General features: G+C 38.7%; 2 protein-coding genes across 3 annotated transcripts; both read left to right on the forward strand.

Annotated features, from left to right (window-relative positions):
* The first annotated feature begins 139 nt into the window (after positions 1 to 139).
* Positions 140 to 6,119, forward strand: LOC103473744 (synaptic vesicle 2-related protein). Its single transcript, XM_008424198.2, has 16 exons — positions 140 to 578; positions 798 to 931; positions 1,801 to 1,886; positions 1,970 to 2,068; positions 2,158 to 2,229; positions 2,335 to 2,459; positions 2,548 to 2,611; positions 2,698 to 2,823; positions 2,908 to 3,036; positions 3,140 to 3,213; positions 3,937 to 4,010; positions 4,099 to 4,203; positions 4,315 to 4,426; positions 4,519 to 4,600; positions 4,677 to 4,766; positions 5,281 to 6,119. The coding sequence occupies exons 1-16, from the start codon at positions 517 to 519 to the stop codon at positions 5,419 to 5,421; spliced, it is 1,575 nt and encodes a 524-aa protein (XP_008422420.1). The 5' UTR covers positions 140 to 516; the 3' UTR covers positions 5,422 to 6,119.
* A 298-nt stretch (positions 6,120 to 6,417) lies between these two features.
* Positions 6,418 to 25,452, forward strand: ssh1b (slingshot protein phosphatase 1b). 2 transcript variants are annotated; one of them, XM_008424197.3, is made up of 15 exons: positions 6,418 to 6,929; positions 8,277 to 8,314; positions 12,342 to 12,442; positions 13,386 to 13,450; positions 13,827 to 13,948; positions 14,030 to 14,098; positions 14,342 to 14,407; positions 15,309 to 15,503; positions 15,592 to 15,685; positions 16,190 to 16,318; positions 16,607 to 16,653; positions 16,867 to 17,013; positions 17,173 to 17,373; positions 17,889 to 18,525; positions 19,258 to 25,452. In XM_008424197.3, the coding sequence occupies exons 1-15, from the start codon at positions 6,858 to 6,860 to the stop codon at positions 19,750 to 19,752; spliced, it is 2,478 nt and encodes an 825-aa protein (XP_008422419.2). In that variant the 5' UTR covers positions 6,418 to 6,857; the 3' UTR covers positions 19,753 to 25,452. The 2 variants fall into 2 exon arrangements, with proteins under 2 accessions (XP_008422419.2, XP_008422418.2); XM_008424196.3 differs by lacking the exons at positions 6,418 to 6,929; positions 8,277 to 8,314 and adding an exon at positions 9,209 to 10,855.
* The last annotated feature ends 1,875 nt before the right edge of the window (positions 25,453 to 27,327 follow it).

Here is a 27,327-nt window from a genome sequence, read left to right on the forward strand (position 1 = left end):
GTCTGGTAGATAACGTATACCATTCACTATTTCTGGCCTTTAATTTTTACTTTTATTTAGATACCTTAGATACAAACTTAAGTATGATTTCTACACTGTATCTGTAAAAACCTCCATTTCTTCATTCTCTTAGGGTTTCTGATCCAGCTTTTCTTTGTCTACATTTTGTTTATTTCTTTAACCAAGCTCGACACTGATAATGACACTTTACTCCAAGAAACATTTTTTAATTTAGCCTTCTTATTCCAGCATCGTTCATTTGACATGTTGTATTTATTGAAACTTTGCCTACTTTGCACTGATTCGTTTATTAGAAAAATTTATTGTGAATCTCCTCCATGAAAAGCAAGGTTATCGTTTCCTGGTGTAACCACGCCCCCTTGAGTCTCTGCAGGTATTGTTCTCTGATTGGCTGTCTCATTGAAACTTGAAGCGACTGCACCAGCAGGTTTGACAACAAATGACCTGTTTGTCTTCAGCTGTAGCTATGCGTCCTCTCTGTTGCAGGACTACAACATGGAAAACTGGACAAGATCTGCTAAGGTCACTTACAAGCGCTGGAGGAATCCTGAACCAGAGTAAAAACACCTAGATTTTTGTTTCTCTCTTTGTAATTTATTGACAGGTGTTATAATCTCAGAAACAAATGTGCTTTCAGGGTTTGCTAATGCTCCTTCACTTCCTCTTTTAAACGTATAAATAATTTTTTTTTTTTTTTTTTTTTTTTTACACTAAGCTGTGAAATTAGTAGTTTTAATTTAGCAATGACTGAATGTGTTCATTCTGTGTTCTGACAGAGATGAGGGAGAATTTGTGGCTCACACTGATGAAGACCAGGCCACGGATAACGAGATCTGCACCATTGCCTCAGCAAAAGTTGACTCAGGGAGCAGAGAGTCCGCAAACAGCTCTGGAAATAATAAAACTGCAGGTTTGCACAGCCTACTTGTGAATCACACAGACTTGTTTCTTTGTGTTATCAACTATACTTGAATGCTAACAGAAGCCACAGATGTTGCTCGGTCAGAATCGGCCATATGATGAATTGGGATGGTTTTCTAAAAGAAAAGAGCGAATGCAATGTAAAGAATGCTTAATTACAGGTCAGTCTGGAAATATGAGAACCGTTTATGTAGGTCGTGGCCTCTTTTAGTGTTTGGTTATACAACTGGATCCATAACTGTGATCAATTCTCTAAAGTTACTCTGCTGATTTATTTCTCTTTAATAACTAAACCCTCATAGTTCAGTCAGTGAACACTCCTTACTACTGTACACCGTCATCCTATTTGCTGTGTTAATATATATACTTGTTACATAAATATGATTAACAAGTGAAACACTGGTGTTTTTCTACCATACATAGAGTTTTGCTTAAAGGCCTAAAATACCTATTTTAGTCCTGTCCGACCAGATAATCATCTTCCAGAAAGACCAGATTTATGGAACTTTGTTTACTAAGTGTCTTGAGGACCAGGGTTGGGAAACACTGCTCTAATATTATTTAAACATCCCTTCAGGCCTTCACAGCACAGCTGGATTTATACTGAAATTAAAGGATTGTACTGGAGTTTATTTAGGCCTTTGAAGATACCAGGCTTTGAAAGCAAACCACAGACTTTTAAAAATAACTAAAAAATAAGGAATCTGCATTTTGTCAACTTGCATCTACAAACTTCAGTGACTTTTTCTTGATATTTTATGTGGCATTTAATTGTGAAGTGGAAGGAAAATGATAAATGGAAGCAAAGTGCCTGATAAACTGACACCAATCTCTGTTTCTGCCCCTTACCTTCCACAGGAACGTTTACAGTGGACGATGCACTGGAAGTGATCGGATTTGGAGTCTTTCAGTGGAAGATCTCGTTCGTTACGGGACTCGCGTGGGTAGGAATCCTGAAGAGACCCTGGAAATGCCTTTCTCTCATTCTGTCCGTTCTACGTGTGTCTCATGTGCTCCTCTCTGTCAGGTGGGAGATTCCATGGAGATGATGATCCTCAGCATCCTGGGCCCCGAGCTGCACTGTGACTGGAGTCTCCCCAGCTATCAAGTGGCGCTCATAACATCAGTAAAAAGCCTTTGGGTGCTTTCTGAGAATTGTGTGATGGTTGCTGTTGTTTGCATTCAGCATTTTTTTCTGTTTGTTTTTTGTATCAGGTTGTTTTTATTGGGATGGGGTTCAGCTCACTCATTTGGGGTAATGTGGCTGACAAGTACGGAAGGAAAGTAGTAAGTGTCACATCTTGGGGGGGGTTTTTTTGGGGGGGGGAGGGTTTGTTAAGTGTGTTTCATGACCTTCCAGTACCTTCTGTTTTGTTTGTGTCTTGGTGACAGGGTCTGGTAATGTCCATGTGCTGGGCTCTGTACTACGGCCTGCTCAGCGCCTTCAGTCCAGTCTACGGCTGGCTGCTGGCCCTTCGAGGCTTCGTAGGCTTTGGCATCGGAGGAACACCTCAGTCGTACGTTCTCTCGGTCCTTTTTGTGAAAGTGAGATACATCAGCAATTGGTTCATGATTTTTTTTCGTGTTTTTTTTTTCTTTTTTTAGAGTGACTCTGTACTCTGAATTCCTTCCCGTGAGGGCAAGAGGCATGTCCATTATGTTGATGGCGGTATTTGGAGTTTGTTTCTACATGGTTCATCAAAGTTTACACTAAAGAAATCACTCAAACATTACAGAAATCCTTCTCTTCTTCAGGTTTTCTGGGTCCTTGGCACCGTGTCCGAGGTCCTCCTAGCCCTGTGGGTAATGCCCACTCTGGGTTGGAGGTGGCTACTTGGTCTCTCCGCCATTCCAGTGGGAATTTTTGTTTCTTTCTGCTTTGTAAGTATATTTTATAAGATTAAGACATAAACGTAGCGAAATAAGCTACTGACAAACTCTAACCTGCCTTCATGTGTCGCACAGTGGTTGCCTGAAAGTCCTCGTTTTGATGTGCTGTCAGGGAGAAGAGAAAAGGCCATAGCAACTCTGACTCGCATCGCCCGTGAGAACGGCAAGGAATTGCCTCAAGGAACACTCATCGAATATAAACAGGTGACGTTAGAGATAAATGTTTCCTCAGAGATGTGATGATGACGATGTCAGGTTATTTATATGTACTAACACAAGCATTTGTTTATGACTTTTATTTTCACAGAATGAACGTGGGCAGTATAAAGATCTTTTTTCTCAACAGTACTGGAAGATTACTCTTCTTCTATGGTTTATATGGTTAGTTTGTATAATGTGTGTGCTTTGTTCTCAACTTTCAGCTTTAATCAAGTTGAAGTATTTGGGGTGAATCAGTGGGTTTGTAGCCAATTAGCATTTAGCAAAAAAAATAAATAATTATCTTAATTTCTTTGGGCTCTATCAGAACATGTATAATCATGTACATAAATGTCATATTGGAGTTTTCCATTATTTATTTGATCTATTCTTTTATTTGGAGCAACAGAATTTTTAAACAAGCAAAAGTTTTTTTTTTTTAATGCACAAGTTTGAATTTCATTTTTGTAATTCACACACCTGAACTGAGCTTCTGCTCAGGTTGGATATTTGACTGAAACAAGTTAAAAATGATTTCAAAAGGCCTTATATGATCGGCAACATTCTAGAATTTAGTGCAAGTTTGATGCTGTGATTTAAAACTTAGTAAGATTATTATTGTTGAGAAACCAGATTTATTTAGGAAGGATTTTGAAAGAAGGTTAATTAGCTTTAAATAATGCAGATTAGTTTTTAGAAATGGACAAACTTGCCTCCTTTTATTTTTGTATATTAAAGAGATGGGGCTCAAATAAATTATTACAAAGCCAGAATAAATATTGTATTCATGTCTGTTGTACATGTATATATATATATTATAATTCTAGCTATATTATTTATTCTTCAATTTTTTTGATTTCCAAAATCTAATATTTGTCCCTCTTCTTTTTTTTTCTTTCATCAAAGGTTTTCTTTTGCCTTCTCTTACTTTGGGATTGTCCTGCTGACCACTGAACTGTTCCAAACAGAGTCATGCGGAAGTGTGTACCATATTTCACAAATTATAATAAGTTATACTTTTATAAAGTGACCATAAAAAGATATCAACAGCTCTCTCCTTCCTTATAGTGGCTCAGGGAAGCAGCATTGAACCAAGGTGCAGCTTAGAATGTAAATATTTGACATCAGCTGACTACAAGGATCTCTTATGGACAACCTTGGCAGAGTTCCCAGGTAAAACATTTGTCGGTATTTTTATTTTTCCTGAGGACTCGATCTGAACTGTAACATTGTTGTGTGCTTTAACATTTTTTACCTTTTTGTTTTGTTTGTTGTTTTTTTTAGGCCTTTTAATAATCCTGTTTGCAGTTGATTACCTTGGCAGAAAGAAAAGCATGGCGATTTGTTTTTTCATGTTTTCTTTGTGTATTCTGCCCTTGTATGCTTGCATTGGGAGGTGAGATCGCTCTGTGATACAACAGCAAACGTACACTTTGAGGCTCGTGGCATCGCTGACACTGACTTTTTTTGTTGTGTTTGTTTTTGCAGGATAGGTCTGACGATATTCATCTTCATTGCAAGAGCCTTCATCTCTGGAGGATACCAAGTTGTTTTTGTTTACACACCAGAGGTATGAATTAGTTTTGCATTAAAAATATCTGTAGACAAACTCTTGTCCAACACATGTACTTACTTTTGCGATTCAGGTTTTTCCTACAGAAATCAGAGCCTTGGGCATGGGGACTTGCAGTGCTTTTGCAAGAGTTGGTGCTCTGATTACTCCATTTGTGGCTCAGGTATGCAGCTCCACTATACAGTTGAAGCCAGATATTGATATACGGTGCATAAAAATATACATAGCCATATTTTCTCACTGTCATACTAAACTTTTCCTGTCGTAGGTTAGTTAGAATTGCCCGAAATATTTCTAATTGAGTTTTTGTGGAATGTCACCATTCTTCTTCAATGGATAATTTCACTGATAAATCAGTGAAGATATAAATCAACAAACAGTTGCTAACACTGCTACACACCAAAACCTGTTGAATGAGACTTAAATTTTCAACAAAAATAACAAATGTATTTTCTTTCTATATAAACATATGAAGAAAAAAAATCTACAATAAATCACCTTTTTTGCAGTAGCTGGGGGGAAAAAACATGTACATTTAAGTAGGTTTAAGAATTTGGAAATTAAATCATATTTGATTATCATGAACAGAATAACACTGTTTAAACTCTATAATTGTATATTAAAGCGAAAAGATTTGCAGTTTTCTCTGACAAACTGATTTTGTCTGCTGTTTTCAGGTGCTGCTCAGGACGTCGATGTATCTGACCCTTTCGGTGTACTGTGGCTGCAGTCTGCTTGCTGCCCTTGCATCCATTTTTCTGCCTATTGAGACTCTGGGCAGGAGTCTGCAGGAGTCCAGCCTCGACTCGGACAGATAAACAGCATAACCAGGCGGCCAAATAGTTCAACAATCACCATGGACCAGTGACAGGTCAACCAGGAAAAAAATCATCTTTTGTGCCATCTAAGCCTTCTGGGAATACATTTGCTTTTGCAACAATGAACTGAATTATCAGAATGATGACTGGAGAAGGTCAGAGGGCAATCTTATTACAAACAGGAGGGAAATAAATGAAGGGCTGCTGTCTGTGTGTCTAACAATAGCAGAAGGATTTTGTACATTATCTTCCATTTCAACCAAAAAATTAATTGAATCATAGTCACCTTAGACATTTTTTGGATCACTTATAAAATGATGCTGCTTAATTTCTTAGACTCAGAAAAACAAGAGGTCACTTTGAGCCAAATGGAAATCAGAAATTTTCAAGATTAATTTCTTATAGTTTTTCTCCTGTTTGTCTGTTTTACTTAACTGGATGTAGAAAGAAAAAAAACATCTTGGTGAAATAAAACCTGATAGATTGGGGAGTGGAGAAGATCTGTATGATAATAGATTGTAATTTCACATCTTTTAAGAATTGGAAACAGGAATGTATCATGTCCTATTTCAAAAGCTATTCCATGAATTTTTATTTTATGTATTAGACTAACACAAAATGATCCATTTTGATGAAGTGAAAGGACATGAATTTATGCTTTTTTGTGCAATTTTACAAATAAAAAAATGTAAACTGTGCTCAATTTGTTTTTAATCTACTTTCAAACTTTTGCTTCAACAAAAAAGTAATGAAAGATGTACAACATGGTGACTGCTTGTTCTTTGGGTTAATGAAACACAAATATTTTACTGAGATTCCAGAAATGTAAATATTTAATATTATATTTGTTTTAATATTTAAATACATTTTGTCACCATCATTTTATGATCTCAATAATTTTATTAAAAAGTTATTCGCATGAGTTTTATTTTATAATTTATTTAATTTGTGTTATATAATTTATATCATAATTTCATATTTAAAAAAAGAACGACTTGAATAATATTTATTTCGCAGAATAACAGCATGGTGTGGGAGTTCCTAGTCTGGTCTGTCACCTTGACAACATTGGCCCAATGACAGCCCGCACGCGAACTAGGCCAGCCAATCAGAGGCGGCCGTTAAAGCTGCATGTCATTTCTGCTCCGCTTTGCTACCTGCAGCGTGTTTTGTTTGTCTGTCTGCCGTGAAAATCTCTGGGACCGCTGGCTGGAGCCAAACACGGGACGTCTCGCCCCACCTCACGCTCATGAGGACCCCAGGAGCCGCGGAGGAGACGCGCAGCGGGCTTCCTTGGAGTCAGGTGCCGCTGGATGAGAGGGTCTGACTAGGCATTATTTTCTACCCGGTAACAGAGGCAGAAGCAGCGGCGCATCCTTCTCCCCTCCCTTCCCTGCTCCTCTGCTGCCCTCCACGGCCGCCGCAGTCCACCAGCCATGGCCCTGGTGACTCTGCAGCGATCTCCCACCCCTAGTGCGGCATCCTCGGCCAGCAGCAGCGCGGGGGAGGTGAGTGGGAAAGCCGGGGATCGGGATTTGTGTGAAGAAACGCTCCTGCACGAACCGATTTAGTTGTGTGGCGACTAATATCCTGCAAGTCACCCTCGCCTGTGTGTTTTGTGCACTCGACAGGGTTTTTTTTTCCCCCGCTAGTTTGTTGCAGCTTTTGCAGCGGATTTGTAAACAAAATCCTGCAGAGGGGGAGGGGGAGGGGGAGCCGTTCAGGGTTTAGCTGTCAAGTCAAAGTGCTCATTTTGCACTCAGAGGTTGCTCTCTCTGCTTGTTTACTGGGATTTGTGTTCTCACAGCTTTTGTAATTTTGGCAGAGTGGCAGTCTTTTTACACAGTTTAGTCCACAGACTGTTGGATTGACCCGTGATCTTTAAGTGATACAATAAAAACTCACTAAAACAACTCTGTTATGGTATGGCAGCTGATTTAAGGGCACAACACGTGGCTTTGCCGGGATAACAATATCCTATACAAAACCACACAAGCCAGCCATTTTCTGACTGTTTTTTATCCCTTATTTGCAGATTGCAACTGCTGCTTTTGTTATTATGCACATTAAAAACAAATGTATTTTCTGAGTTGCAAGACAAAGCTGCGTACTTTCTTCATCACTAATTCTTCATCTCACATTTTCTTTTCTTTGGCTTTCAATTCTGTAATGAGAGAGAAAAAAAATAGATATCCGCTTTCTGAGTTTATAAAACGTTAGATAACTGACCAGCAGATGGCGCTACAGCAAGCCGTGTTAGTCAGAAATCACTTAATGTGAACGTTTAGAAAAACAAAACTATTTAACTTTTTATTTTAAAGTTCGCTCCTATCTGTGCTTAATATTTTAAAAATATTTCAACTGAGAACCAATGAGCTAATTTAAGTAGTATCAACATTTGTTGATACTACTGTTTTTCTTCAAATCAGATTTAATTTTTAATTTTTAATTTTTTTAAGCAGAGTGGTTAAGAATAGCATTAGGAAAAACTTAAATTGTGATATTTTTGATTGCTTTTTTTACGTTTTGGAGAAATAGACTTAATTTTCTCAAAACGACTGCAATAATTATAAAAGATATTTTTTTACAAACACTACGCTGATTACATCTTGAATAACTGTTTTTCTTAAATAATTAATTAATCTAAATTAACTTCTTAAAACGACAGGAGCAGTCCAATCTTTAATATATGTATTTTTTAAAAAGTTGATTATTAGGTAAAATGAACTCGGAGGTATGCAAAGGTAAGCGACCTTCTTGGAGAATGACCCGTATTTCCAAGTCGATCTAAAACATTTCGCTCACAGCTGCTGTACGATTTGAAAATCAGCACTTTCTTTTTTTCTTTCTTTCAGGATTTCGGAAGTGATGATGACAGGAAAAATAATCAGAGGTAAGACTTAATCTTAATGAATTAATCGGTTACATTATCCTGAAGTTTTACAACATCCCTGTCCAGGCATGGATCTGAACATTGTGCATCTTTCGGAGCTTTTCTGAAGCCTCTCTGGTATTTTCTTGGAATTTAGATCTTTTAACATCTGTTTTCAGTCCGGACTGAACTTTGACTCCAGCGTCAAGCATTTCATTCTGCCTCTGTGTAAAGAGACGCAGTCTGTCAAAAATAATACAGCATTGCACGGGTTTGGTAGTATTCATTGTGTGGCTTTTGATTTCTGGTTTCCATGGCTACACTGTTTGTAGCTGTTGCATTAGCCGTGCTCCTGCTTGTAGCTGTGACAGTCTAGCAGGGTGGTACAGACCAGACATGTATGCAGACCCATTAAATGAAGTTTAATATTATTTGACACCTTTAGTCATCTTAATCCAGATGTTAAAATTAGAGTATTGCATCAGACCAATAAACAAGTATTTTTAAAAACAGATGTGTGGGCTTAATGAAAATAAGCTGTTGCATTAGCCGTGTTCCTGCTTGTAGCTGTGACAGTCTAGCAGGGTGGTACAGACCAGACATGTATGCAGACCCATACATGTCTGCATACATGTATGGGTCTGCATACATGCAGACCCATACATGTATGCAACTCCTGCTTAAGGGTTGTTCTTTTCAAAATATGTTTTTAATCGGACAAACGAGACTCATCAGGACATATATTCAAATTTAATGAAGACGACTGTATGTTTCCTCAGTCTCATGATTATTTTTTTTAAAACCCTGAAATACATCGTCAGCTCTGAGAATTTACATGGTTGGTTGGTTAAATCCTTGTTTTATTCGTCTGCAAGGTATCTTTAAAAAAAAAAAAAAAAAAAAAAAAAGCTTACGCTGTCCTTTTTTATTTTTACTTACTCCCTCCAAAAAGCTGGTTTGGTTTTGTCATGACAGAGACAAAATAGCAGATCAGAGGGGAAAAAATAACAAATTGAATCTATTTTAAGATCGGTTGAAGTCATAAAATGTGGACAGACATGAAGATCTCTAATCTTGGGACTAAAAATAAAGGCTGAAGAATTTTACTAAACAAATTGAACTTTTTTTTCATACTTTGACACAACAAAGCATCCATGATAATTGGATGCTGCTTGTGGTGCTATTGTCTTGGTTCTGTTAAGGTTTTTGGACTTCATTCATTAATTGTTGGACAGGAAAAAGGCCAAAAAGTTTTTTTGTTAGTGATATTTGTGTTGATATGCTGTGTTTTGGCTTCTCTGTCAGATTCAAGTGGATACTCTGACTGGACTGCTCCAAAACATAATTACTGGTCACTTCTCAGTTAGAATTATGGGGAATTTTGCTGTGACACCCAGCTGTGTTGCATGCGTTTTCCCGTTGAGTAACGAACTTTGCGTTGTACGGTACAGTTTGATTTACACAAATAGTGGCTTCTCTAATGTCTGTACTGAAGTATTTGCGCCATGACTTTGCGTTTTCATGCACCTGCAGCCTTAACACCAACAAACTGTCAAAATCTTGGTTTTATAGAGGTGGTCACATTTTCTGGAGACCAGTCAGTCAAGTGTTGTTATTATCATATTATATTTGGAGTATTTTTTTTGCTTTTATACAGTAGAGGTTTGTTTTAGGACCTGGGAAATGCCACGTAATTATCCATGTCCTGATCCACAAAGTCTTTAAATTAGGTTTTACTTTTTGTCCTGTTATTGTGACGATGTGTCAGACACAAGTTAACATTGAACAACGCTGTGAGAAGAGAGTTTAACTTTTTTTGCTAGACTTTATCCTGTATTGCATTTCTTCCTGCCTATTCAATACTTAATTTTCCCCCATGGTTCTTACAAACAAAGCAGGTGAAAAAATAGATTAAATAAATAAATAAATAAATAAAAAACAGTTTCTTGCATAACAAAGTGCATAAACTTTTGTCCCCGCTCAGAAACAAGGCTTTTCTTTCTCCAACCAACGTCACAGAAGTCAAGGCATGTGTCAGCAAAGCTTTGCTGAACACTCTTGCCTTTGTGTTGGATTTGTAGGCTGAAAAAAGCCCCGTCATGTTCCGTGATTCATCGTCGGCGCGAAGCCTTGATTCTTGCGTGTCAAACATGAGACGTTCCCACCCGCCTGCACACACTCGCATGAATGAAGCGCATTGTTGCAGAGCGTTGCACCGCGAGAGCTGATTGCCGAATCACATGCTGCGAAGGGAAGCCGGCAGCACGGCCATGGAAGAAGCGTGAGGTGGAAGGAAAGGAGAAGATGAAGGATGTGGAAGACGGAATGAGTCGAACCAAGTTAGGCTAAATCCAGTTAGAGGAACGTGCGGCTGCAGGACATGGACACCAGGGTGGACATGAGGGGCGCCTTTTGGGCGAGCTTGAACTTCTCCGAAGTGACTGAAAACATTAAAACCAGCAGGATGCATCTGGTTGTGAAGTCTTCACATGGAGCTATTTTCAAAGAGCTGCCTCACCTTGTCGAGACAGCGTCTGTGACTCGGAGGGAGATTTGTCGCATGTAAGTTCTCGGAGCAGCAAAACGTAGCGGAGTGGGCTCGTGTCGAGCTTGAGACATGAGAGTTTCATCTGGTCGATTTACTAATAGTTCTCAGTTTTAAGTCTTTCAGTTACGGTACTGTTTAAGCACATTCCTCATCTTTTCATAGTTTGTTTGCAAAGAGGCAGGTTTTTGTCTAATCCTTCAGCGTGATCTGAAAGCAGCTCTTTGCATGTTTTTATCAGAAGTTTTTTACTTGTTTCTCTTTCTATTTCCCAAACCATGTTGGTCTCTTGTGTGTGACTAATGTGTGGTTTTCCAGAAAAGCTTTGCAACAATTAAAAAATATGTTATCAGCGGCATACAAGTAGAATATGTCCACCTTTTATTCTAGGTAGCGAATATGCACATATGGAAAATTTCATACAGGAACATAAACGGATACATTTCGGTTCTGAAGATGTACTGTATGTCGTTATCACCATTTGCTCTGCAATGCACAGAGCATCAATCATGATGCTGAACCTCTTAAAATCAAATAAAAGTAAAAATAAAAACTTCAGAATATGATAAAAGCTGTTAAAGTTGATCATCTTCCCATTTGATCAGGTCAATTCTTCTGCCTTGTCATCAACTGAGATGCACTCCAATTATGAATTTATTTCTTTAAAACCCCTTTCTATAAACTTTGCATATCATTAACTAGCTCTGTTTTTACTTTATATTGTCAGTGTCAATTTGTTTAAAAATCCAGCTGACAGTCTTCATGTTCTTTTGTTTTTTAATAAATTATTGTTTCTAGTATTATGTTGGTTCAGCAAATCAAGCCTCGGACTTCTTTTTTCCTTTTTTTTCTTTTTTTTTTGCTGCCAACTCATCAAATGACAGTAGCAGCAGAGCTGAAACAAAAGGCCTTGTCATGTTCCCACTCAGACATACCAGGCTTTGTGGGCTTTTGGTTGAAAGAGGAAAATAAATAAGTGGTGGAACAAAGCCAAACTCTGTACTGGGCTAAAGCTCTCTTTCTGATGCCTTTGCGTTACGGTTTGAAGTTCTTCTTTTGGCATTGTGATCTGCAAAAGACATGTGAAACATGCAACATGTCCTAAATGCTGGATTGGGACTCACCTGAGTTTCATTTAGCAAAATCCTGCCCAGTGATGGTGCAAGGAGGTTTTTAAAGCTCCTTTAACAAGTGGGTATATAATACTTTAATGAGTCGGCAAATAGAGATTTATTATTTGTTGTTATACGTTTCTTCTAGCTTCATTTAAGAGATGAAGAGAGAAAAAAGCTATTTTAAAAGGAAACAGCTTGTTGTACCGACACTCAATTTTCTTCCATCTTATGGACATTAAACTGGATTCACTCTATTATTGAGTAAAGCTTATCATTACTGGAGCAAACGCAACATTCTTATGTTGCCCTCACCGTTTCTGTTGCCACTACCTATGTTGATGTCCTTTGTCAGACCGATCTAGACCTTTTGTTTTGCTTTTTTTTCCAGCATTAGTGAAAGCTTCTTCATGGTCAAAGGAGCTGCCCTCTTCCTCCAGCAGGGCGGCAACGCACAGGGACCAAAGACTCCGACGCACCACAAACATGCAGGTAGGAAGAAATAGACACCAAAATCTTTGACACTCCAAATGCTCAATGCTAAACCATATTTTTCTGCGGTGTTTGGGGAAAGGTTTATTGCTTTTTGTGTCACATCTGAAATGTTTCATAGCATCAATGAACAAAAATCTGTTTAATCAAATGATGATTTCAGTTATTTATACAAAGCAGCTCGGCCCTTTGTGGAAATGTAATTACCCCCTAACCCTGAAAACATGCTTTCATGCCCACACAGGTAAAAACTGGTATTAAACATTAGTGATTGCTGATGATGAGTCTCTTACATCATACGTGAGGAACTTTGACCCACTCTTCCTTGCACATGCAGTTGTTTCAATTCAGCAACACTGGACACTTTTTTTTTCTTCATATGAACTGCCTGTTTAAGGTTGTGCCACAGAATTGCAATTGGATTTAAGTAGGCCACTTGAAAACCCTCGCTTTGGATTTTGAGCCAGTTTTGCTAGTGTGTTTTAAATTATTGCTCTGCTGCATAATCCAAGTGTCTTTGTGCTCAAGTTCACAAATTGATGGCTGTGCATTCTTCCTCAGCTTTTTCTGCTTGGTAGCAGATTATTTGGGATCATTTGAGAAGGACCTTTGTGCTGATTTTGATCAGCGATAGTTTTCACCTTGAAATGCTGCCTTGGATGCTATTTTTACCCCATCTCTCTTTCTTATTGTTGAATTGTGAGGCAGTGAGGCCTGCAGTGCTCTGATGATTTTCTGGGTTCTTCTGTGACGTTCTGTATGTGTCGTCAATATCCTCCTGGGGTAATTTTGGTTTGTTTGTTTTTCACCTAGAAAGGTTTGCCCGCTTACTTTGTTCCGCATCTGTTCATGAATCTCTTTCCCTTAATAAATAAAACTATAATTTGAGAACTGCATTTTGTATTTGCGCTAGTTATCTTTTATGTTAATGCTTCCTTTTCAGGTGATTTACCTCAACATCTGCAGGTGATGTTCAAGATCCTGCGGTCTGAAGATCGCATCAAGCTGGTCAGCTTTTTGTTCTTCTGTAAACATAAACATCATTACATTCATGTAGAGCTCTAACATTACTGAAACACATTTAAAATATACACATATTAAACATCCATTGTGGGGAACTTATGATAAGGATGAGATGTTAAGCACTGCACACTGCAGATGATTCATATTTTAGGCTATTTCAACAGAAAGCACAGATGGCAGATCTGACCCAAATAATAATCCAGACCTGCTTTGAACAACAACTTCAAGTCCTCTCTAAGTTGTTACTATTTTTATCGTTGGATTAAAGTTAAAATATCTCCACAGTGCTGTTCTGTTACGTCTTTACTGAAATAGTTTTTTTTTTTTTTTTATCACCAAATATTCTCCTTTCGTCCCCCAGGCTGTGCGTTTGGAAAGCGGATGGTCAGAGCGCGTGCGTTACATGGTTGTTATCTACACTAGCGGCCATCAAGACACGGAAGAAAACATTGTTTTGGGAATGGATTTTCCAGACAAGGACAGGTATTCTCTCTTTCAAGCCGCTGCTTTCTGTGTACTTTCAGATTATTTGATTTTCTGAAATTATATTCTGCTAATTTCCAGTAAAAACTGCTCCATTGGGATGGTCCTGCCTCTGTGGAGTGACACCAACATTCATCTAGACGGAGATGGGTAAGATGGGTTACTGATGAGTCTTTCTTTCACGCATGTAGTGTGTCTGTTTGGGGTCACATGGTGACATGCTGCCTCCTAGTGTCAAAAAAAGTGAACCACACATAAGAACGATTCTTGCTGACCTGGTAACATTGCCTACATATGCTGGAGGAATGTTCCACCGCTTGGGCCCACTAAATGGATACTGTCCCGCTTTTTAACCTAAAACAGATCCTTTTCCCTCCTTTTCTTCCTCACCAGAGGCTTCAGTGTGAACACAGCAGGCCAGTCACATGTCTTCAAGCCTGTTTCTGTGCAGGCTATGTGGTAAGTAGATGCAATATTTGGTTTCTGCTTAAATTTATGGCAGCAATTTAACAATACATTGTTACGTCTTCAGAGCAACAGAGAATAAAAACGGAAAATACAGTCAATACAGTTATTCAGAACTTCATAAGCTCTAAAATCGCATCATCAAGGACCCAAATAGAACTGTATTTTCTTTTCTGCTATTACAAAATAGATAATTTTCTACTATTCAATTGTTGGATGACAAACATATTTCAAGCAACAATGATGCATATATCAATATGAAAAAATCATATAAAAGCTCTGAATAATTATTGTCCTTGTGGGTTTAATTTATTTCTTCTGTTGCTTAAGTTTTGACCGTTACCTGCATTTATTAGTGGGTGAACTAGAAACTGGATGTTTTAAATTTGCATAGTGTTACATTGTTTTAACTTTCCCCATTTTCTCTTGGAAATGAACTAGGAAAACTTCAGAGCACACAGATTTTAAAATAGAGACATGTCTAAAATGACTTAAAATGAATGAAATGTTCATTTCAGTTCCCTAATCTCACACTGAAGTTTTCAGAATTGCAAACATTTAATGAATAAATTATGAATATGTGGCATAAATCACCTCATGAACACTGTTAAGTATGGTAGAGGTGGACCTGTTTTCAGTCTCTGAAATTTCACACTCTGTTGAGAAAATATTAGCTTTAACTTCACCCAAATATTTTATTTCTGTTAAATAATTTTATTATAATTGTAAACATGTCAGATGCCACCTGCTGGTCAGTTGTAAAAATAACAATAAATAGTGTTTTAGTTTTTTTTTTGTTTTTTTTTCCACCCTAGAAGCAGGTTTCTTCTTCGCTGTTAGTTATCTCACTACACATTATTCTGACTGGATGACCAAGCTGCCTTTATGCCCACAGGTCTGCCCTGCAGGTCCTCCACAAGGCGTGCGAAGTGGCCCGCCGATTCAACTACTTCCCAGGTGGCATTGCTCTTACGTGGATGGCGTTCTATGAGAGCTGCATCACCTCGGAGCAAAGCTTCATCAATGAGTGGAACGCAATGACCGACCTGGAGTCCACCCGGTCCGATTCCCCCAACATGTTCGTCGATGGGTAAGAGCCTACAAGCTTTTAGGTTTAATTGTCCTTTTGTTGTCCCTGTTTTAAATATTTATAGTTTATGGTATAACTTGCTTTTTAGACCGACGGAGCGAGAAAGAACAGAGTGTCTTATCAAGTCCAAACTTCGCAACATCATGATGTTTCAAGACTTGGAGAACATCACGTCAAAGGAGGTTTGTGCCAGGTTTAAACCCGAACGGTGTGAAACGTTTTGCGTCATTGGCTTTTTGGCAAAAATTGTTACTTTACATTTGAAACTGGATGAGATGTATCGAACGTTTTGGGTGCCGAGGACGAAGCAGACGATCGGTGGTCCACATTTCTTTCTCTCCTATCTTGGTTGATTTAGTTCGACTGTGATGTCACACAAGGAAACGTTCCTCTAATAAATTAAAACCATGACACCATGATCTGGACTTTTCCAAGTTGTCAAAAGGAATAGTTTTGTTGGTATTTGGTAAGTCATTATTCTGGCACTTAGCAGTTTTGTTCATCGTATCTGATCATACGTTAAAACATTTGACAGTGAGGAAAATTTTTTTTTCTTATTATGTATGTAATTATCTGGTCACAACTGTGTGTTTATCAAAGTGACTGCATATTTGTGGAGTTTTACAGTGAAAAATGTGAAAATAATCTGGCATAGTACAGCACAGTAATGAGCTCCTCTTCTTCAGATCCGTAACGAGCTGGAGCAGCATATGAGCTGCAACCTCAAAGAGTACAAGGAGTTCATCGACAACGAGATGCTCCTGATCCTGGGTCAGATGGACAAAGCTACTCTCATCTTCGACCACGTTTATTTGGTGAGTCCGTTTTTTGCTTCGTTTCATTTTAGTGACCGTTTTTGGCTGCTGCTGCTTTCATGGTTGAGTTGAATTGTCAGCAGCCACATGTCCAAACAAAAGGTGACGTCACATAATTTCTGTTAGCTTTAGGATAAATAATTGAACCTTTGATTACACTTAGTAATTATTTATTTGAAATTTCTTACACGTGTTCTTCTGTTTTTACTTATCCTTTAGCCTCTTGCACCTCTGAATAGCAGTAGAAGGTTATAAAAACATGGATATCTGTGCCTTGTGTCCTTGTAGGGTTCTGAGTGGAACGCCTCCAACCTGGAAGAACTGCAAAACTGCGGGTTAGCAGTTCATTCATCATTTGAAACTGGATGAGATGCATCAGTATATTCAAGATTTTTCATGATAAAATCTTGAATATGTTGTTTTACTCCATTTAAAAGCTGAAGCAAAAAAAAAATGCATAAAACATAATTCCCATCTTTGACACTGTTCGCGTTTGCAACCTCTGGTTACAGATTAAAGAACACAACTCCATATGCTTCCTTTTGCAGAGTCGGTTACATTCTGAACGTCACGAGAGAGATTGATAACTTCTTCCCAGGGATGTTTTCCTATCACAACGTCCGCGTGTACGACGAGGACGCCACTGACCTGCTGGCCCACTGGAACGATACCTACAACTTTATTGTCAAAGCCAAGTGAGAGCTCTTCACATAAACAAGAATCTGACATCGCTTAGAGAGGATTTGTCCAAAATAAACACCATGTCAAGAACAGGAGGCGTATTATGAGTGTCTAGTGGAGAGAAGATTACTTGAAGTAGAAGTAATTTTTTTTCCTTCTTTTGTTTGAATTAGGAAGAATAACTCAAAGTGCCTGGTGCACTGTAAGATGGGTGTGAGCCGCTCTGCCTCCACAGTTATTGCCTACGCCATGAAGGAATACGGCTGGTCTCTGGAGAAAGCGTACAACTACATCAAGCAGAAGAGGGGCATAGCTCAGCCAAATGCTGGTTTCATGCGGCAGCTGGCGGAGTATGAGGGAATCCTCGACGCCAGGTCAGCTGATCTAGATTTTTATGCATGGATCCAATAAGACGAAAGGCTTTTTGGCAGATTTGCCTTAATGGAAATTAGATAACTTAAGTGTGTTTATTCCATTTTCTTTTGTCATTCATCTACATTTTAATTAGGGGCGCACAGATACGAAAATTTAGTTCTCTCTTTACTTCTCTCTTACCTCCTTCTTTCCTCCTTTCCTTCTTTCCATCCTTACTTCAAAATTGTCCATATATTCACACATCCGTCCACTGAATGTCTTTATTTTCAACCATTCATCCACCCATTGACCTCTCTGTCCAATGGTCACTTTTTCCTTCCTTGCATTTGTTTATTTTTCATCCTTCCTGTTTTTTATGGTTCTCCTCTGTTATATCTTCCATAAATTCAGAGTAAATGTGTAAAAACTGGCATTGAAAACTCTATAAACGAATGTAATTTTAACATGAAAATGAGTGGAAGCCTTGATAGAGTCTGGCACATATTTTGAAGCGGAACTTATTTCATGTTCACAGTAAACAGCGTCACAACAAGCTGTGGCGGCCTGACACAGACGAGGAAGGTTCAGACGATCTGCAAGCATCGGGTCACAGTACGGGTGGAGAGGAGACGCCGGTGCTCAGAGGGGAAGAGGCCTGGGGAGGCTGCGGAGCGTCGCCATGCAGGGGTCTGGAGATGGAGCCCTTAGACTCTCTCAACTACAACTATTACTTCAGACGTCTATCGGACTCTGCACTCGACAGCGAGCCGTCCACGCCGGTGCGGGGGCCTCCTCTGCTGGGCATGGAGAGAGTTTTTATCGAAATAGAGGATGTGGAGAGAGACGCCCTGCTGGAGGACGAGGGTTTCCCCATGGCCCACCTGACTCTGCCCGGCGAGGGCACCGCTGCGCAGACCTGCAGCCGCCTCGACCCGATGGAGGACATGAGGCTGAGGCTGGAATTCAGCACTCTGGAGGAAGAGGACGAGGAAGAGGCCAAGAAGGAGGAAGAAGAGATGGCGGCCTTGGCTCAGACAGCCGGGAGTTTGGATGGGAGGAAGACGGGAGAGGAAGCTGAGGGGAAGGAGGAGAGCCAGCTGGGATTAGCCAACCTGAACACCAACAACAGCAACCGCCTGGCTGCCAAGCGTAGCTGTCCTGCAGCTTTTGATGTGAGTTATTTGAATGTTTATCTTGATAAAGTGGTCAGTTTAAATATTATTTAGGTTTCAAATACAATTCTAATCAGAAATGCATCTAGAAATTGTTCATTGACTGGAGTAGGATGATTTTCATTTGAGCAAACCATTATGTTTTACCATTTTGGATCTGGTTTTTACTCTGAGCTGAAAATTTCTCAGTTTAAACTCACCTCAGAGAAAAAGCTGGGAAGTCTAACATCCAATTTGGATAGATAAACGTTTCTCACCGCATCCAAAAGCCAATAGAAACTTTGTTGTAATTCTGCAAGCCTGTAACTCATAAAGTCAGACACATTACTGTACAATTTGTCTCTTGAATGTGTTCCTTTAAAGTGTGAATTGATAAAATTCAAATAAATTCACTAGTGTTAGCTAGTACACTGCAAAAAAGCAAAATCTTAGTAATTGTATTCTAGGTTTTGGTGCTCAGACTCCTGATCTTTACACAGATACTAACAGAAAGGTCAGACGATAAGAATTAGATAAAAGTCTGATGTAAAACCTTAAAATTGTCTTCAAAGGGTTAGATACTGAATACTAAGAAATGTCTGATTTTTTTTTTCATATGGTTTTTAAAGTGAACTTAGAAATTGGCTAAAACCAGTCTTGGCAACAAGACAGTATTATGATTTCATTTTATTTTATTTTTAAAATTATGTTACTGACTCTACTCTGTTTGTGTTTCAATTTTGATCAATTTAGGACAGTGCCAGTGCAGGAAACCCATTAAAAGTGAAGCCTTCATATCAGTCCTGTAAAGATTGCATGCGTCTACCACAAGGGCGGCGCTGCGACCGCCCAGCAGGAGGCCGTTCACACCGCCTTAATCCCTCCCGCCACTGCACCGTACCTTCCATATGCATAGATCCTCCGGGGACACACTTTATGTCAACTCCGGTTCTGTCGACCCCGGTGGTCATCCCGTCTAACTTGGTCCAGCCCTGCACTAACTTCTACCAATGTTCCAGCTGCACGCTCGGTAGCACATCCACTCCTGAAGCCAACCATCAAAAACTTTTCTCACCCATGAACTGTGAGGAAACGCCTCCGGACGGCAGCTCGGTGGAGACGGAGGACATGGAGGAGCCGCAGAATGGAGATCTGCCGGACGAGGTCACGAGGCAGAGTAGCGAGGCCATCGATGTGACTGAAGCCGACGGGCTCAAATTTGGTGCTGAGATTGCAAGCTTCCAGTAGGTCCCCTGCCTTAGTCCCAAACCGATGCATCCTCTCCATGAAGGAGCTGGCTTACCACTGCCTCAGCTGCTGTGATGGCTGTGAATATTAGATGCTGTGGTGTTGCACCAGGAAGGCAGAAGCTCTGCAGTGACCTTTGCTGTTTCAACCTTGCCTCATAACTTCAGAAAATAACTCGGCACACTGTAAAAACACGCTGTTTGTTTTGTCTAGTTTCTAGTGGAAGTACCTTATTACACTTGAAATAAAACAGAATTAATTTACAAATAGTGTTTCAGTAAGATACAGGAGCCTGTTTTAAGTAAATAACTCCTTAATGGGTTTTTTTAAGTACTAGTCCTACTTGCAGATTATATCACTATACGTTTTTTATTAATATTAAGGAATTATTGACTTAAAACAAGCTCTTATCTTGCTGAAAAGTTATTGGCAAATTGGTTTTGTTTTATTTCAAGTGCACCAAGATATTTGCATTAGAAACTTGACCAAAAACACTAAAGATTTTGTGTTTTTTGCAGTCTAGCAGCTATGTGCGGCTTTACAGAGAGTGCCCTTTTGTAGAAGCTGGCTGTTTTCAAAACCTGGATAGATGGGGCTAAGTAAGGAGAGAAGAGCTGCTTCCTAGCCCGTCATTAGCTGTTTAAGAGCCTCATAGGAACACTGTACCCTTTCCAGTCCCAGCACACATGCAGTTTCACCACATTTCAGTGGCGATGCACCCATCATACCTCCAGCAGAGGTTTTTAGGTCTAGTTCATGTTGCTGCCTGGATACAAAACGGCAAATTTTGCACATTAATCTTAACACAAACGGCATGCTCTAGGTTTTCAATCATATTCAAAGTATTCAGTATGTACTCATGCGGGAGCTCAATACAGTATTTACATTTGGGCCTGTTCTCACACATCATGTTATTCTCTTGCCTGCTGATATTGTTGCTGCTGCAGCTGCTTTTTGCATTGTGTGTGTATTCACAATAACTTGAGAGACGGATGTAATCATGAGTCATTGGACTGCACCCTTTTCAGACTGTTTTGGTGAAGGACTGTTTTGTTCCCAGTTCTCTTTTATCGTTAAGCCTGACCTCTTCTATTAAAGTTAATTGAATCATCTACTTTAGGCGCTCAGTTTAGCATGCAGAATTACAAAACACATGTTTGTTTTTTTTTTGTTTTTTTACATTTCTTCGTTTTTACATTTTTGCTTGTATTAATATTGTACCTACGAGTCACGCTATTTAATAACAACTGAAAGCACATTGATTTAAAATTAAATTTTGTCGTATATGGACTGAAATGTTAGTGACCTCGAGGTACAATTTGACTGAATCACTGTTAACTATTTCCTCCCATATCGAAGTTTTCTTGATACCTCGGCCACATCTTGTGTGTTTTTCTACTTTTTGATACAAAACTGTGCCATTTATACAAATTACATCCACTATAAGGGTTTTATTTCCTATAAATGAGTAGCTCTAAAGACTCTAGAAGTCCTCCATGTAAATGAGGGAAAGTATTGCCCCCCTGGAATCAGATTGTACCCTCAGTCCTCACTTTAAAATTGAAAGAAAGAATTATAAGACATGGCTCAAATAATAGGCATCGTAGTTAATCACATCCTATTTATTTGAATATTTAGACTTTTAAAGAACAGCCAAAATGTGTCACAAGTTCTTTGAGAGCTCTAATGGAGTGCATCAGGTATGCAGCGAGAGTTTCCTAAGTGATTTGAGGATGCATTGCTCGTTTTCATAGTGGCAACAAAGCTGACTTTATTAATACAGGATTTTAAGAACAGCAAGCTTAAGATGATAAAAAAAAACAGAATAAAAATAATAATTGAGAGCAGAACATTGTACGAGTAAAATTAGCAAGAAGGAAACATGACAGACATAAAGAAAATCAAAACTTAGATTAACAATGTTATGCTAAAGCTCAAGGAATGAGATGGGTCTTTAGAGCAGATTTAAACAAGTGGCTAGTGAAGAGACCTTTCAAATTTCTATAATTTGGTAGCTTCAAAGGAAAAAACCTTTTCCTCCCTAAGTTTTTTTTTTTAGTATTTTTTTATGTGTCCTTGGCACCTCAGCTGCAGCTGATTAGCTGATCCGCCTGACCAATAAAGAGATTTGCAAGCACATAATTTGCAGATGAACTGGGAACATGAACTTCAAGCCAAGGATTCAACCTCATCACACCCACACCTGGCTCTGAGTACCATAATTTATTATATTTACTTAATGAAAAAATATCTCAGGCTTTACAGCCTTGGTGTGATTAATGTGGTGTTTGCAACTCCACTGCAAGGCTGAATCTGATCCTGTAGGTGCAGAATCTTATTCTTTGTGTAATAAAACTATGAAGATTGTGAAAAAAAATATGTTTAGCCTCGACACTAAAATACGGTTTTCCAAATTTGATAGGGATGGTGTTTCTGGAGGTTATGGGGGCGATCCGTTTGTAATTGCACATCAACCAGTCAAAAATGTATAATTGCTCTTAAATCCAGTCAATCTTACCTTCACTCTTCAATGAATATAAATATCGCATAAAGAAATGGTAATCTTCTTTTAACTCTGTTTAAAGCTGGAAAATATTTGATATTCATAGCAAAAGCTACTTTTGTTAAAAACCGAATTGTCTATGGCACATGGAGGTTTCAACGTCTGGCCAATCCGTTTTGTTTAAATCTTTCTAATTTTATTTTGAAGATTATTTTGGTCCAACTCACAGTTGTCCAGTTTATTGGAAGTTGAGCCACGATTAGTTTCTCTTCAGGTTGTTTCTGTGTAGCTGATGGTATGTTTTTTTTTGTTTGTATTTTTTACTGGTGAGCCTGAATGATGCCTGCTTGTGTGCAGGAAAAGCACTTGTTTGTTACTTTGCTCTGTCTATTTTGGGCACTTCAGGGAAATGAAAGAACTGAAAGAATCATTGTTTTTGTGTTATTTTACAAATTTGTATACATCTTAGAAGAAAACAATGTACCCAGTGTGTCTTACCTGAATCTGAGAGAGCTGCGAGATTGCTCTTCTAATGAAATTATAATACTTTGGGTGTTTCTCAAGCTGTTTTGTTCCGTCCTATGACTGTCTGAGCATCTTTAACACTTATTTCTGGCATTTTTTAAGAGTCAAACTGTTATATTTAAAAGTATCATTCAATTCTAATTATTATATAATTTTGCAGACTGGAATTGCATAAGCTTATTAATCAAATTCTCAAGTTTTTCTTTTGTTTAGATTTTCTGACGGCTGCACAGTGGTGCAGTTGGTAGAGCTGTTGCCTTGCAGCAAGAAGGTTCTGGGTTCGATTTCCGGTCTCCGGTCTTTCTGCATGGAGTTTGCATGTTCTCCCTGTGCATGCGTGGGTTTTCTCCAGGTACTCCGGTTTCCTACCACAGTCCAAAAACATGACTGTCAGGTTAATTGGCCTCTCCAAATTGCCCCTAGGTGTGAGTGTGTGTGTGCATGGTTGTGTGTCCTATGTGTCTCTGTATTGCCCTGCGACGGATTGGCGAACTGTCCAGGGTGTACCCCGCCTCTCGCCCGGTATGCTAGCTGGAGATGGGCACCAGCAACCCTCCCGACCCCACTGAGGGACAAGGGTGTAAGAAAATGGATGGATAGATTTTCTGACATCTAGTGGTCAAGCTGCAAATTGCAACTTCCTGAAAAGCTTCATCTTACCTTCCTTGTGCCATATATTTTCACGTATTTCACTCATTAATATATTACTTTAACTGGACTACACTGGGATGTTTTAAATCTAGCCAACCATGTAGTCCACTGTAATATTAAATAATTCAGATTTTCTTGTTTTGCGTTTATCGTAGATATGTGCCTGTGTGATTGTTTTGATTTCTTTTTTAAAAAATGCCTCTGAGAGTCTATTTATAAAATTCAGGTGGTACTTATAAAACGTATATCTATCACTCAGAAGTATGAGGTTTGTGCCCCATCATGGTGCTATTATTTTTTTTATGATTTTTATAGTCATTTTTTGTTTTTGTTTAATTAGGATACTATTGTTGTTTTTACTTTAATTGTTAATATCTCAATGTTCTGTTTTTTGGGGGTTTTTTTAGACTTCTGTGAGATTTCGGTGACTATTTGGGTATGGTTGTACTTTTTCAGGTGTGGTGGTTTCTTGCAAAGCATTTTCTGGTGTTTTAAAAAAAAGAGCCGGACAATTTGTACTCATTACGACGACCGATTTTCTGCTGCAATGAGACGGGATCACAGGGCTCCAATAAACAATGACCTTCAGCTGAAGTTATTCTGGTTCATTTGGGGGTCATAATCAAAAGGTGCTGACCGTCCCAAAATAGAGATCAGAATCACAATTATTTGAAACAAGAATTGGAATATAAAAGGTACAGAACATATTTTATTAAAACTGAATCAAGTGAGCTCTGAGCTCTCCATAATTCATGAAAAACAGTTCAATAAACTGATATCCAATGCTTTAGGGGTATAAAATGGAAGCAGGAAGGCATGAAATGGTGATGTATGGGTACAAAATTAGTATTAATTATCAAAAATTTGAATTGTTCAGGAGCCTTAAATTCAAATATCCACTATGCTACCATCTAGAATATGCTCAGTTTCAGTTTTAGCTACCTGGTGCTCTGTCTGCATCAGTCTCCTTCTTCATAAGTTATTGATTACCTTAGACTCTTAACAGCTGCTTTACTTCTGTCTTCAAACTACAACGCCATATTTGTTTTGCTTTTTGCCTCACATTTAAATATCCTTTTGTATTGAAGTGCCTTAACTGTGGCCACAGTTCTGTTGTAAAGCACCGCAGCGATTGCAGATGGGTTTTCAGAAAATGCGTTTAACTTTTAATTTATCTTCACTCTTTGAAAGTTTATGCTTCCTGCGGCATTTAACTCAGCACATGAATATTGTATGCAAACATATATGCTCATACACGCCGTCCTCTGCCTCATAACTCGCATACTTAATGGACTTCCATCTATTATTAGCCTGTAATTATACTGTATTTGTTATCGTAAAGCTTGCCGTATGCTGCATCGGTTCAGTAGCTGGCTGAAGAACATTTATTTGCTGGACAAAGAGAAATCATCTGCATCAAATTGTTACAAATTAAGAGTTTGTCTTTGAGATGCTGCAGTCTGGACAAGTCTTTCTTCTATGGTACATCAGCTTAATGACAACATTAAGAAAAAGAAAATGCCAATAGTGTTATCGTGTATCAAGAAGCACTTGTGAATTATTGTGTTTTTAGCACAGTAAAAATGGTTTGCAATCATTGTAACTTTGGAAAATATTTTCCAGTTGTGAATTAGGTTTTTAAAATTTGTATTTATTTAATTTTCAGTTCAATTAGTGCCAAATGCAGGCATCAAAAAGGACAATCCGTTATGAGCCGGACATAACCGTGAGGGCCGTGGGGCGTGTTGTAGTTTAAAAAGGGGGAATTGTATTTATTGAGTGTACAGAGCACAAGTATTTCCCAAAGCATGTGAGGTTGAGATGAGTGGTAAATGTAGAAAAAAAACACCTGGAGAGCAAGCTAATGTAATGTTCACCTTTTGTTTTCTGATTATCTGTGTACTGTATCAGTGTTCAGGTGTACGCACTTTTTTTTTCTTTTCTTTTTTTTTACATTTTGTTACATTTTGTCCAGTCTGATGTATATAATGGAAATAAATAATTTTTTCTGTAAAATCTGAGCAATAAGTTGTTGTAAATGCAGAGAGTGTTGTTTTTAATTTACTTTTTTTTAACAAGTGGATCACACAGAAAAAAGTACGTGTGGAGTTCCTCTTGGCTATATTCTTACACTCCCTTTTTTCCTCACAGTATGACACTCAAATCAGGGCGATGGAACAAACACTCCTTGCTGATGGCTTGAAATATTTCCATTTAATTCCTGATAAAAGCATCTACTTTGTAAAATGAACCAGTACTTTCTGCAACAAAATGCCTCAAAACGCTCGTACTTTGTAGCTGGAATGGTTTTCTCAGGCTTTTAAAGCACTCCTTCTTTTTCTCTTGATTTGCACCATAGTGGCTAAACACTTCACGTTTACTTTCACCAGACCACGGTTTATGTGCTTTTTTATGTTGCTGTTGGAGAAATGGCTTCTTCTGAGTTGTCTTTCATCCAGTGTTGGTAAAGGAGTTTTTTTCACCAGTCTTACCAAGCGTCATCATAGGTTATTTTGCTTTTCTGCGACATTTCAGACCAAAACACATTTATCTTTGTGAACCAGAACCTCCTTCCTGAGTGAATTAATTGCTGGACAGCAAAAAAAAAATGGTGTTTTCTTATTCTTACCCTACTATTACTTCTGCTGTTCATAAAACTGACACTGGACAAGAGAGAACTCTTGACTGAGACCAATTGTGCCCAAATGCAACTTTCAGGTGAATGTCATTGGAGAAAAAAGGAGAAACTGTCATGAAAGAAGCTCAGAAAGTAATGATAAAAAGCACCAGCAAGGATACAAACCAAATCTGCCTGCTTCTGCTTTGACTGTCTCTTTTAGTCAAATGCAAGGAGCAGCAGGCGCTTTTATTGAATTAGTCAAATGAAGTACAGCTGACCTAACGGGGCAGGTGACTCCGGGAGGAGTGATCTCCCAGATGGACCAAAGTCCCAAAGGACGACGGTCAGGCGCAGCATCATCGTAGGTAAGTGTTCATGTTATTGAATTATCTCTCTGGCTGATAAAACTCTTTGCTAACACTGTTATAACTTGTGAAAAATTCTCTCACTGTTATTGACACGTAATGGTTTTTCTTTTAGTTTTAATGCTCACGTGTTATCTGTTTATGGCTTAAATGTTAATGGTTGGTTTATTTTTCTATAGTAATAGAATAGCCATCATATAAAACAAACAGTAGGGCCAGATCAGTGTAAAATATGCAAACGGGGTTTACGAACACATAAACACGTCTCTGAACCTTAATTAAAAACATTTCTTGAGTTTTTGCTAACACTTTTTGCAGCTCTTTACGTCATAGCACATCCCGCTTGTCTCCATGTAAATTTTATTGTGCAGCTTGATCAGACATCTGAATATCACCTCCAACAATTTGAATTTTGGTTTATTACCGACAGTAGAGTCAGTTCTTCAACTGGAAAACAAGGCCTCTTCTAAGACGAAGATAATAGTTTGGGTACTCTTGGTCACAAGGTTCTTATAAACTTTTGGCTTGCACTGTAAAGTATGAGAAACACAAACATGGGAAATGGGCGTAGAGACAGAGAAGGAGTGGGGCTGGAGGGGGTTTCGCAAGCCAATACCATGGATGCCTCCCACTGCTGCCATTTTAACACATCCATCTCAAAATAACGCTTCAGATGCACTAAAGCCGCAAGAGCACGCATCTGTCAAGCTGTTAAACTGCCGTCACCAACACACCAGATGAACAGAGCTGCAGTAAAAACATGTTAGCTGATACGGGAATATGAGGAGTTTAAGTTGAATAAAATGTGGCAGAACTCCCACACTCCGGTCAGAAAAAGTCCCTTTTGCTGATCCGACTTTTCTGAGTTTATCTGACTTACCCTTATCCAGTACATTTCCATAATCGTCAAG

Source organism: Poecilia reticulata, chromosome 12 (assembly GCF_904066995.2).
Source record: "Poecilia reticulata chromosome 12, P_reticulata-male-v2, whole genome shotgun sequence".
Taxonomy (NCBI): domain Eukaryota; kingdom Metazoa; phylum Chordata; class Actinopteri; order Cyprinodontiformes; family Poeciliidae; genus Poecilia; species Poecilia reticulata.

Coding starts and splice junctions, on each gene's coding strand:
- LOC103473744 (XM_008424198.2), top strand. CDS start 517: ATGGAAAACTGGACAAGATCTGCTAAGGTCACTTACAAGCGCTGGAGG. Junction 2,460..2,547: donor ATCGGAGGAACACCTCAGTC/GTACGTTCTCTC, acceptor TTCTTTTTTTAG/AGTGACTCTGTACTCTGAAT. Junction 4,011..4,098: donor CCAAACAGAGTCATGCGGAA/GTGTGTACCATA, acceptor CCTTCCTTATAG/TGGCTCAGGGAAGCAGCATT.
- ssh1b (XM_008424196.3), top strand. CDS start 10,674: ATGGACACCAGGGTGGACATGAGGGGCGCCTTTTGGGCGAGCTTGAAC. Junction 14,099..14,341: donor ATTCATCTAGACGGAGATGG/GTAAGATGGGTT, acceptor CTTCCTCACCAG/AGGCTTCAGTGTGAACACAG. Junction 14,408..15,308: donor GTTTCTGTGCAGGCTATGTG/GTAAGTAGATGC, acceptor TTATGCCCACAG/GTCTGCCCTGCAGGTCCTCC.